General features: G+C 40.6%; 1 protein-coding gene across 1 annotated transcript in view; it reads right to left on the bottom strand.

Moving 5' to 3' along the window:
- Nucleotides 1–359: 359 nt before the first annotated feature.
- The window catches only part of LOC110445228 (fatty acid-binding protein, heart-like), a 23875-nt gene continuing 10879 nt past the window's right edge, over nucleotides 360–13355 (bottom strand). The window contains exons 2-4 of the mRNA XM_021489730.1: nucleotides 8519–8706; nucleotides 2197–2298; nucleotides 360–1115 (exon numbers count right to left, since the gene is read on the bottom strand). Of these exons, the coding sequence (XP_021345405.1) occupies nucleotides 1065–1115; nucleotides 2197–2298; nucleotides 8519–8706 (341 nt within the window). The 3' untranslated portion in view covers nucleotides 360–1064. The remainder of the gene's footprint in view (nucleotides 1116–2196; nucleotides 2299–8518; nucleotides 8707–13355) is intronic.

A 13355-nucleotide genomic window follows, 5' to 3' on the forward strand; every position in this document is an offset into this window, starting at 1 on the left:
GCACTGCATAGGAGTAGCAAATTTACTTAAATAAAAGTAAATCGATTTAAATATCCTTACGAAATTCAGAATCTGCACTATGACCAAGCAGTGATATTTGTAATTTCTAAAAGTAAAAGTCGGTGGATCTGACGCCGTATTAATTGTACGTAACGCTGTTTACTACAGAGTTACCAATTTCCGTCCCATCCAGATCCTCCACTGCCATCGCTCTAATTACTTCATATCCTGACGGGTTTTAATAAAACTTTATACGAAGATCAAATACGAGCATTACTTTGTGTTTCCTTGCTCCAAGTCCAAAGTAGCTGTTACTATTTATAGACTTTTTTTCAAACAATGACAATAATGTGCATTGGTTCATGTTTTGCAAACATTTTATTTTCTTGTTTTTAATCCTGTACAGAAAAAATAAGCCAACATGACCAGATAATTTGTTATAACTATGCGTTCTTTATTTCTTATCTGTTACATGAATCTATCTACCAAAAACCAAACTTATGTGTTGTAACACGGTCTCCCGGCATTTTACTGGACCAAAACGTGCCGTCGCTTAACGAGCTTTTCTTACCTTTATAACTTATCAATCATTGATTAGAAATTCTGAAATAACGGGGGGAAAAGTTTTTCCACTTTTCCGGATGTCTGATGTGGCATGGCACAACACCAACATTTTGTTCAACGCTTTTGGAAATCGATTTCAAATGATTGAACTACAAAAAATAAAATTGGAAAGTTTTCATCCCAAATTTCAGAACTCTGGGTTTGACATGCAGAAGGTGTTTTCTTTCTTATAAAAAGTTGGCCGTTTGATGACTGCAACAGCCGCTGGCCTAAATTTGGCACTAACTGTTCAAGGGAAAACAACGTGTTGCTGAGAAAGAACGTGCTGATTCCGAACAGAAAGTGAAGAAACGTCCCGAACAGAGCGCGATACATCGGCACTCCTCGCACATAGAGATGAAATCCCAAAGAGATCAAACGAAGATTTGATAAACTAATCACGTGACAACATGAAGATGAATAATTGTTTCTATTGGCTACGTTTCTAAAAAGATGTCCAATCACACCTTCTTGTATTTTCGGGTACACGTCACACCATTACCGCTCATTGTCTGAAATGAGAAAAAGTATCATGTGAAAAAATCAAAATGTATCATAATAGACGTGTTTATACACTTATTACAGTCTGAGAGTCCTCGTTACGACGTTTTCATAAACTATCCAAATTAATCTGAGAGTTTCTACCAACGTTACGGACGTTTTTATACACTAACCAAAGTATTAGAGTTTCTGTCCACGTAACGGACGTTTTTATATAGTAACCAAAGTATTAGAGTTTCTGTCCACGTAACGGACGTTTTTACAGTAACCAAAATGTTAGAGTTTCTGTCCACGTAACGGACGTTTTCATACACTAACCAAAGTGTTAGAGTTCTGTCCACGTTACGGACGTTTTTATACACTAACAAAAGTGTTAAAGTTTCTGTCAACGTAACGGACGTTTTTATACACTAACCAAAGTGTTAGAGTTTCTGTCCATGTAACGGACGTTTTTATATAGTAACCAAAGTGTTAGAGTTTCTGTCCACGTTACGTACGTTTTTATATAGTAACCAAAGTGTTTCTGTCCACGTAACGAACGTTTTTATACACTAACCAAAGTGTTTTTCTGTCCACGTAAAGGACGTTTTTATAGTAACCAAAGTGTTAGAGTTTCTGTCCACGTAACGGACGTTTTTATACACTAACCAAAGTATTAGAGTTTCCGTCCACGTTACGGACGTTTTTATATAGTAACCAAAGTGTTAGAGTTTCTGTCCACGTAACGGACGTTTTCATACACTAACCAAAGTATTAGATTTTCTGTCCACGTTACGGACGTTTTTATACACTAACCAAAGTGTAGAGTTTCTGTCAACGTAACGGACGTTTTTATACACTAACCAAAGTATTAGAGTTTCTGTCCACGTAACGGACGTTTTTATATAGTAACCAAAGTGTAAGAGTTTCTGTCCACGTAACGGACGTTTTTATATAGTAACCAAACTGTTATTGTTTCTGTCCACGTTACGGACGTTTTTATATAGTAACCAAACTGTTATTGTTTCTGTCCACTGTTCGGACGTTAGTATATATACTTACCACAGTCATAGAGTCCCCGTCCACTGTTCGGACGTTAGTATATATACTTACCATAGTCATAGAGTCCCCGTCCACTGTTCGGACGTTAGTTGTTTCAAAACCGTCTCCCTTCTGACACTCATTCAGATTCCCCCCATCAAGAGAAAATGTTGTCTGGAAAAAAACCCACAAATTATTTACTTCAACAGAGTACAACACTCGATAAGGTTTGAATGAAAAGCAAGTGAACTTAGAGTTTCTGTTTTTAAGGATTGTAGGCATTCTGTCATTGGATTCAAGCTTTGTATAAAATACTTTTGATCGATGTTTATTGATGTGATGAATTCTGGATGGTTCGTCAACACAATAAGGTCATACAGGGTCACAAGGAAGTCGTAATGGTTCATCAACACAATAAGGTCATACAGGACCACACAGTAGTCGTAATGGTTCATCAACACAATAAGGTCATACAGGGTCACACAGTAGTCGTAATGGTTCATCAACACAATAAGGTCATACATGGCCACATGGTAGTCGTAATGGTTCATCAACACAATAAGGTCATACAGGTCCACAAGAGAGTCGTAATGCTTCTTGAACACAATAAGGTCATACAGGGCCACACAGTAGTCTTAATGGTTCATCAACATAATAAGGTCATACAGGGCCACATGGTAGTCGTAATGGTTCATCAACACAATAAGGTCATACAGGGCCACACAGTAGTCTTAATGGTTCATCAACATAATAAGGTCATACAGGGCCCCATGGTAGTCGTAATGGTTCATCAACACAATAAGGTCATACAGGGCCACATGGTAGTCGTAATAGTTCATCAACAAAATAAGGTCATACAGGGCCACACAGTAGTCGTAATGGTTCATCAACACAGGTAGTCTTAATAGTCCATCAACACAATAAGGTCATACAGGGCCCCATGGTAGTCATAATGGTTCATCAACACACTAAGGTCATACAGGGCCACATGGTAGTCGTAATAGTTCATCAACACAATAAGGTCATACAGGGCTACGCATAACGTCATACAGGGCCACATGGTAGTCTTAATAGTTCATCAACACAATAAGGTCATACAGGGCCAAGCAGTAGTTGTAATGGTTCATCAACACAGATACAGGTCCACAAGGGAGTCGTAATGATTCATCAACGCAATAAGGTGATACAGGGCCACATGGTAGTTATAATGGTTCCTGAACACAATAAGGCCGTACAGGGCAACACAGTAATCGTAATGGTTCCTGAACACAATAAGGTCATACAGGGCCACATGGTAGTCGTAATGGTTCTTGAACACAATAAGGTCATACAGGGCCACACAGTAGTCGTAAAGGTTCATCAACACAATAAGGTCATACAAGGCCACATGGTAGTCGTAATGGTTCATCAACACAATAAGGTCATACAGGGCCAAGCAGTAGTTGTAATGGTTCATCAACACAATAAGGTCATACAGGGTAACATGGTAGTCATAATGGTTCATCAACACAATAAGGTCATACAGGGCCACACAGTAGTCGTATTGGTTCATCAACACAATAGGGTCAGACAGGGCCACATGGTAGTCGTCATGGTTCATCAACACAATAAGGTCATACACGGCCACATGGTAGTTTTAATGGTCCATCAACACAATAAGGTCATACAGGGCCACATGGTAGGCGTAATGGTTCATCAACACAATAAGGTCAGCCAGGGCCACATGGTAGTCTTAATGGTCCATCAACAAAATAAGGTCATACAGGGCCACATGGTAGTCGGAATGGTTCATCAACACAATAAGGTGATACAGGGCCAGATGTTATTTATAATGGCTCATGAACACAATAAGGCCGTACAGGGTCACACAGTAACCGTAATGGTTTATCAACACTATAAGGTCATACAGGGCCACTTGGTAGTCGTAAAGGTTCATCAACACGATAAGGTCATACAGGGCCACATGGTAGTCGGAATGGTTCATCAACACAATAAGGTCATGGTAGTCGTAATGGTTCATCAACACAACATACAGGGCCACATGGTAGTCGTAATGGTTCATCAACACGATAAGGTCATACACGGCCACATGGTAGTCGTAATGGTTCATCAACCCAATAAGGTCATACAGGGCCACACAATAGTCGTAATGGATCATCAACACAATAAGGTCATACAGGGCCACGCAGTAGCAAAATGGTCCATCAACACAATAAGGTCATACGTCTTAATGGTCCATCAACACAATAAGGTCACGTAGTGGTTCATCAACACAATAAGGTGATACAGGGCCAGATGTTATTTATAATGGCTCATGAACACAATAAGGCCGTACAGGGTCACACAGTAACCGTAATGGTTTATCAACACTATAAGGTCATACAGGGCCACTTGGTAGTCGTAAAGGTTCATCAACACGATAAGGTCATACAGGGCCACATGGTAGTCGTAATGGTTCATCAACCCAATAAGGTCATACAGGGCCACACAATAGTCGTAATGGATCATCAACACAATAAGGTCATACAGGGCCACGCAGTAGCAAAATGGTCCATCAACACAATAAGGTCATACAGGACGACACAGCAGTCTGAACGGCCCAGCAACACACGTAATGGTTCAGCAACACAATAAGGTCATACACGGCCACATGGTAGTCGTAATGGTTCTTCAACACAATAAGGTGATACAGGTCCACAAGGGAGTCGTAGTGGTTCATCAACACAATAAGGTGATACAGGGCCGCATGGTAGTCTTAATGGTCCATCAACACAATAGGGTCATACAGGGCCACTTGGTAGTCTTAATGGTCCATCAACACAATAAGGTGATACAGGGCCACATGGTAGTCTTAATGGTGTAGTCGTAATGGTTCATCAACACAATAATGTCATACAGGGCCACACAATAGTCTTAATGGAACATCAACACAATAAGGTCATACAGGGCCACGCAGTATGGTTCATCAACACAATAAGGTCATACAGGGCCACGCAGTAGCAAAATCGTCAATCAACACAATAAGGTCATACAGGACGACACAGCAGTCTGAACGGCCCACCAACACACGTAATGGTTCATCAACACAATAAGGTCAGACAGGGCCACATGGTAGTCGTAATGGTTCATCAACACAACATACAGGGCCACATGGTAGTCGTAATGGTTCATCAACACAATAATGTCATACAGGGCCACACAATAGTCTTAATGGTTCATCAACACAATAAGGTCATACAGGGCCACGCAGTAGTCTTAATGGTTCATCAACACAATACGGTCATACAGGGCAACATAGTAGTCTTAATGGTCCATCAACACAATAAGGTGATACAGGGCCATATGGTAGTCTTAATGGTCCATCAACACAGTAAGGTCACACAGGGCCACACAGTAGTTGTAATGGTTCATCAACACAATAAGGTCACACAGGGCCACGCAGTAGTCTTAATGGTCCATCAACACAATAAGGTCATACAGGGCCACACAGTAGTCGTAATGGTTCATCAACACAATAAGGTCACACAGGGCCACGCAATAGTCTTAATGGTTCATCAAAACAATAAGGTCATACAGGGCCACATAGTAGTCGTAATGGTTCATCAACACAATAAGGTCATACATGGCCACGCAGTAGTCTTAATGGTCCATCAACACAATAAGGTCATACAGGACGACACAGTAGTCTGAACGGCCCATCAGCACAATAAGGTCATACAGGGCCACATGGTAGTTTTAATGGTCCATCAACACAATAAGGCATACAGGGCCACATGGTAGTCGTAAAGGTTCATCAACACAATAAGGTCATACAGGGCCACATGGTAGTCGTAATGGTCCATCAACAAAATAAGGTCAGACAGGGCCACATGGTAGTCTTAATCGTCCATCATCACAATAAGGTCACACAGGGCCACATGGTAGTCTTAATGGTCCATCAACACATTAAGGTCAGACAGGGCCACACGGTAGTCGTAATGGTTCATCAACACAATAAGGTCATACAGGGCCACGCAGTAGCAAAATGGTCCATCAACACAATAAGGTCATACAGGACGACACAGCAGTCTGAACGGCCCATCAACACAATAAGGTCATACAGGGCCACATGGTAGTCTTAATGGTCCATCAACACAATAAGGCATACATGGCCACACGGTAGTCTTAATGGTCCATCAACAAAATAAGGTCAGACAGGGCCACACGGTAGTCGTAATGGTCCATCAACACAATAAGGTCATACAGGGCCACATGGTAGTCGTAATGGTTCATCAACACAATAAGGTAATACACGGCCACATGGTAGTCTTAATGGTTCATCAACACAATAAGGTAATACACGGCCACATGGTAGTCTTAATGGTCCATCACCACAATAAGGTCATACAGGGCCACATGGTAGACTTAATGGTCCATCAACACAATAAGGCATACAAGGCCACACGGTAGTCTTAATGGTCCATCAACACAATAAGGAATACATGGCCACACGGTAGTCTTAATGGTCCATCAACAAAATAAGGTCATACAGGGCCACATGGTAGTCATAATGGTTCATCAACACAATTAGGTGATATAGGGACACATGGTAGTTGGAATGGTTCATCAACACAATAAGGTCATACAGGGCCACTTGGTAGTCGTAAAGGTTCATCAACACAATAAGGTCATACACGCCCACATGGTAGTCTTAATGGTCCATCTACACAATAAGGTCATACAGGGCCACATGGTAGTCATAATGGTTCATCAACACAATTAGGTGATACAGGGCCACATGGTAGTTGGAATGGTTCATCAACACAATAAGGTCATACAGGGCCACATGGTAGTCGTAATGGTTCATCAACACAATAAGGTCATTCAGGGCCACAAGGGAGTCGTAATGGTTCATCAACACAATAAGGTGATACAGGGCCACATGGTAGTCTTAATGGTCCATCAACCCAATAAGGTCATGCAGGGCCACATGGTAGTCGTAATGGTTCATCAACACAATAAGGTCATACAGGATCACACAGTAGTCGTAATGGTCCATCAACACAATAAAGTCACACAGGGCAACACAGTAGTCGTAATGGTTCATCAACACAATAAGGTCAGACATGGCCACATGGTAGTCGTAATGGTTCATCAACACAATAAGGTCATACAGGGCCACACTGTAGTGTTGATGATCCGACAACACAATAAGGTCATATCGGGCCACACGGCAACCTGACCGGCCCATCAACACAATAAGCAGGGCCACAAGGAAGTATTTATTGCCGATCATGACAATAAGAAGTCATTGGTTCCGTAATTTGTGACAGAGAGATATGGAAGTTTGAAAGTACCAAAAAGTTATTTTTCTAATGAAAAGAAAAAATGTTTTCTCCAAAAATTCTTTACTTGAGTATTTATTCATGGATGTTGTACATTACACATAAGGCGCCTCTTATAGAGATATCACTGTAAGATCGAATCAGGACTCGAACTCTATGTAAAACCTTTCCTGTGGAGGACGCCGGTAGTAAAGGAGACTTGAGAGGGGATGTAGTTTGTTGAGGCCAAACTGTTGTTTTTAGATGAGTCGGAGACAGTTTTGGAAAGGGTAATTGTTAATGAGTTAATTACAACTACCACACTTTTCTCCCTTATCTGTGTGTAAAAGGAGGTGAGCGGCGAACTACGGAGGTTAAATATGAATATCAAAAGAAATTACCTACTGAACAAAACAAGAACAAAGTCGGGACGAAAAGGAACTGATGGGGGACTAAAGAAGCAAAGACAATATCAACCCTGACTCTAAGAGAACAAGGTGTTCCGTAGGTGTAAGCGTTTCAGGTACGGAATATAAAGGTGTTCCGGAGGTGTAAGAGTTTCCTGTACGGCATATAAAGGTGTTTCGGAGGTGTAAGAGTTTCCTGTACGGCATATAAAGGTGTTCCGGAGGTGTAAGCGTTTCCGGTACGGTATATAAAGGTGTTCCGGAGGTGTAAGCGTTTCCTTTACGGCATATAAAGGTGTTCTGGAGGTAAAAGCGTTTCCTGTACGGCATATAAAGGTGTCTCCGAGGTGTAAACGTTTCCGGTACGGAATATAAAGGTGTTCCGGAGGTGAAAGCGTTTCCTGTACGGCATATAAAGGTGTTTCCGAGGTGTAAACGTTTCTGGTACGGTATATTAACGTATTCCGGAGGTGTGAACGTTTTCGGTGTAGTATATAGAGGTATTCCGGAGGTGTAGGCGTTTCCGGTACGGAATATAAAGGTGTTCTGGACGTGTGAGCGTTTCCTGTACGGTATATTAGCGTATTCCGGAGGTGTGAGCGTTTTCGGTGTAGTATATAAAGGTATTCCGGAGGTGTAAGCGTTTTCGGTTCGGTATAAACTTGAGGTGTGAATAAAGCTTACCTTGATTGGTCGATCGTCCAATGTGAAGGTATCGAACTCCTGCCCGAGGGTAAACTTGATGGTTTTTTCTCCCGCCTTTGTGCCCACTCGGAACTCCCAATCATTACCACTGTTTATGATTTCATACGACATCTTGGATTCGTCCCCGAGAAACGTGATCGCCTCCGCCTTCTTTTCCTCTGCTACACCTGTCAACCAGACAAAAAACTTTGTATTATAAAGCTATATTTTTCAACATGTAACATATAGGTTTACACAGAACTTACTAAATAGCCTGCTAAGACCGATGATGTTCCAGGTTGGAACCCCGCTATCATTGATGACGTTTTACTGTGTAGTTGACAAGTGACGCGATTCTCGTTAAATTGATCTCCGATAATTCGAGTATTAACATTCTATTTGATCTTCATTCCAGAGTGTCATGGTCTCTGAATAGAAAATCAGTGTCTTGACTGACTTTATATAGTTTTGGAAGAAAGATTTGTTCAGGAATGGAATCACTATTATGTGACAAATGAAAACGATGTTACATAGTTACAAAATAATAACTATCACGTGACAAATGAGTCAAGTAACAAATAAATGACTACCACGTGACAAAAGAATGACTATCACGTGACAAAAGAAGCCCTATCACGTGACAAAAGAATCCCTATAGAATCCCCATCACGTGACAAAAGAATCCATATCACGTGAAAAAAGAATCCCTATCACGTGACAAAAGAAACCTATCATGCAGCAATTGCTAAGAAATACATTACTCCAGACTTGATACAATTTATTCCGGAAAACGCAATACTATTATAATGTTTTCAGAAAGACGTGAAATTCATATAAAATGCTAGGTACGTAACTACAGAAAATAACGAGGAAGTGGTCTCGTAAACATTCCGTTCTGTCTCATGTTTGGTCGTAATGTTAAATAGGAAATGGATCACAGTGGAGCAGCGTTTATGTAAAACTGCTGACGGGATACTAGACTATCATGTGTTATCAGTTATACTGACATTAGTCCCTGATACATCTCTCGAACACTGACTCGATAAGAAACCGTAATAACATTTTACAATGAGATAAAAGCTCGGTCGCACGTGGCAGTAATCATTGATACTCTGCCACTTAGATTTCGATCGATCGACTTAGCTTTAGATCGACCGACTTAGATTTAGATCGACCGACTTAGATTTAGATCGACCGACTTAGCTTTAGATCGACCGACTTAGATTTAGATCGACCCACTTAGATTTAGATCGACCCACTTAGACTTAGATCGACCGACCGACGCGTATGATTCTCTCTCAAAATGCTCAGTGATAAAATCAATTATTACAAATCATTATTATTTTTTACGCACAAAACGAGGCTTGAAATGCATTAATAACTGATGTAACACGTGAGACGGGTAGCTGTGTACTCAATGTATACATATTTCAGATTTCTGGGGTAATATAGGATTTTATTGAAAAGGACTAGGGTTGGTCATCCCGGATATGTTTTGGAATATAGGATTTAAATGATCGAGTCTTTATCCCCAAAATGAACTCAAATGGCATTTGGATCAGTCAAAGTAAGCAAAGTCTGTAGACCTGGTCAGTGGAATCAGAATAAAGTAGAGGGGTGTCATGATACCATAACGAGGTTGTCGTGTTTCAGCGAGATAACACTTAGCAGGCCCTTCTGGTTATCTGGGAGAACAAGTCTCAGAAAGACTAAAGATTGTTTTCATTGTTCGTGAAATGCCGTACATAAAGCTCGGGATTGGCAACAGCTTCTGTGTCTTGTTGTTGTTGTTTTTGTTGTTGTTGTTGATGTTGATGTTGTTTGTGTCTTTTTTTTATGATTGTTACCACAACGAGGAGATTGTTGATTGGTCCGTAGTTTCGTATCAGCAAGTTTGTGCGAGTTATTATCGAACCTGTTATGTATAATAAATGCTACCAAAACACAGAGAAGTCTCGCTTCACCTGTAGCTAAAACATCTCTACCGGGTCATAACCGAGATCTCGTGTTTTTCACGCGCAGTCTGTCAGATATCACCGTTATGGCGAAAACCCACACGTGCAGCAATACTATAGACTTGACATCTTCACGAACTCCTCGTCATGTACGAGAAGGGTTGTTACATATATCATCTGTCTCTCACTAAATGTGTCTGTTAACGAACCGACCTCTGTGTATAATGTATGTTCTCGTGGGGGCATAGGTTACACCAACGTGGGGGCATAGGTTACACCACAGTGGGGGCATAGGTTACACCACAGTGGGGGCATAGGTTACACCACAGTGGGGGCATAGGTTACACCACAGTGGGGGCATAGGTTACACCACAGTGGGGGCATAGGTTACACCACAGTGGGGGCATAGGTTACACCACAGTGGGGGCATAGGTTACACCACAGTGGGGGCATAGGTTACACCACAGTGGGGGCATAGGTTACACCACAGTGGGGGCATAGGTTACACCAACGTGCTACTGGAGACTTCATTATGGTCGATAGGTTGGTATGAGACAATACGATGGGTGGAGGTGGGTATGAGATAATACGATGGGTGGAGGTCGGTATGAGTCTGTTTAACTTTGATTAAGTTCGGTCGAACCAGAACTTTGTATATCTTGTTAACGTTTAATCGGAAAATCTGTATATCTGGTATTAATTAAGCTCGATTGTACCGGACGTCTGCATATCTTGAATCGAGTTTGATTGAACGGAAGTTTGGATGTCTTGAATAACGTTTGGCTGTAACGGAAGTTTGGATGTCTTGTATTACGTTTGGCCGTTCCGGAAGTTTGGATGTCTTGTATGGCGTTTGGCTGTAACGGAAGTTTGGATATCTTGTATTACGTTTGGCTGTAACGGAAGTTTGGATGTCTTGTATAACGTTTGGCTGTAACGGAAGTTTGGATGTCTTGTATTACGTTTGGCTGTAACGGAAGTTTGGATATCTTGTATTACGTTTGGCTGTAACGGAAGCTGGATGTCTTGTATAGCATTTGACTGCAACGGTAGTTTGGATGTCTTGTATTACGTTTTGCTGTAACGGAAGCTTGGATGTTTTGTATTACGTTTGGCCGTACCGGAAGTTTGGATGTCTTGTATTACGTTTGGCTATACTGGAAGTTTGGATATCTTGTATTACGTTCCGTTCCATCGGAAAGCTGTATGACGCTGAAATTATCTACTGGTCCGGCATAACATCTATCACTGATAGGGCAAACTCGGCAATAAGAGACTTCCCAGCATCATGTGCAACTCGCCATGTCATTTGTCACGTGATTCTTTAATCTCGAGATAAGTGTGAAGACTGTCCAAGCCCTTACAGACTTTATTTTACCGATAAAAAGGCGACAACCATCTGTCTTGACCGTACAGAAAGTACACTATAAGTTATCCGAGTGCTATCGTTAAGCACAAATAATAAAGAAGTCTTCCGTTTTACAAGTTATGTTACAACATCACGTACATGCGCGTGATAATGGTACTGGTTACATGATACTGTCTCTCTAATGTTAGCGCCATCTGCAACTAATGTCTTCCTAAATTTATATTTATTTCAAATTTAGGAGAACGATCGCATGTAAAGATTCCTAGAAAACAAGGAGATTCCTTCACATGACTCACCAACTGACAGAAATTTAATGAATTTATTTTGTTTAAGAGTGAAACGATCAATCCTTTGGCACGCTTGTGCATGTTGGTGTGGTGTTGATTGGTGTTGGGCTCGGGTAAATGTCGTGCTTGCCCTTTTTGTCGGTTTTATATACAACCACCTCATGCAACTAGCTAGAATTTGTTCTGGTTATTAAAAACTGCCAAACTTCTAGGACTGCCATTACTTCAACGTAATTGCAGCCACAGCCTACCGATCATGGCGCCACCAGCTACTGCGGTTCAAAGGATCAGATTAATAAGTAGATGCTTCTCGTCATAATGTTTTTTATTGTTATTTAAATTAAATATCCACGTGTCAATTTTCTCCCTGATTTAGTAAACGCGGAAGTAGTGGAAAATTTTGCACCGCAAAAAACGGTCATTCCTGAAGTACTAAAGGTATTTTACGAAAAACAATCTGGTTTTATGATTCATCATTCCACTGTCCATCAGCTAATAGAAATTCACCATAATATATGTTGTTCATTAGAAGAAAAAAAACATACTTGTCTAATTTTTTGGGATATATCGAAGGCTTTTGACCGAGTTTGGCATAGGGGTCTTTTACATAAATTACATGCTTATGGTATTAGAGATGGTTTACTACATTGGTTTAAAAATTACATTTCAAACAGACAACGACAGGTTCTTGTTAAAGGTGTGTATTCTAATATAGGTTACACAAATGCTGGTGTACCACAAGGAAGTGTGATAGGTCCTCTGTTATTTTTGGTTTATATTAATGATATTGTTGATAATTTAAATTGTATTTCACGCTTATTTGCTGATGATACCTCTTTGATGTATTCTTCGTCTTCTCATGCTGATATTGAAATGTGTGTAAACAGAGATTTGGAAAAACTTGACAAATGGTCACGGGACTGGCTTACTAAATTTAATCAACAGAAAACTGATGTGTTATTTATATCTAATTCGCGAAATATACTTCCTTTACAGATTTGTTTTGGTACTGAGACTCTGAATTGTGTTGAAAGTCATAAACATTTAGGCGTAATATTTAGTGCAGATGCAAAATGGTCTTTACATATTTCCGAAATTCAAAAAACATGCATGAAAAAGGTATCAGTACTACGAAAGTTTAAATTACTGTTGAGTAGGAAAACTTTGTTAAGAATATATAAAGTATTTGTGTTGCCTGTGTTGGAATATGCCTGTGAAGTTTGGGA

This window comes from Mizuhopecten yessoensis, unplaced genomic scaffold (assembly GCF_002113885.1).
Source record: "Mizuhopecten yessoensis strain PY_sf001 unplaced genomic scaffold, ASM211388v2 scaffold2123, whole genome shotgun sequence".
In the NCBI taxonomy this organism is placed as follows: Eukaryota; Metazoa; Mollusca; class Bivalvia; order Pectinida; family Pectinidae; genus Mizuhopecten; species Mizuhopecten yessoensis.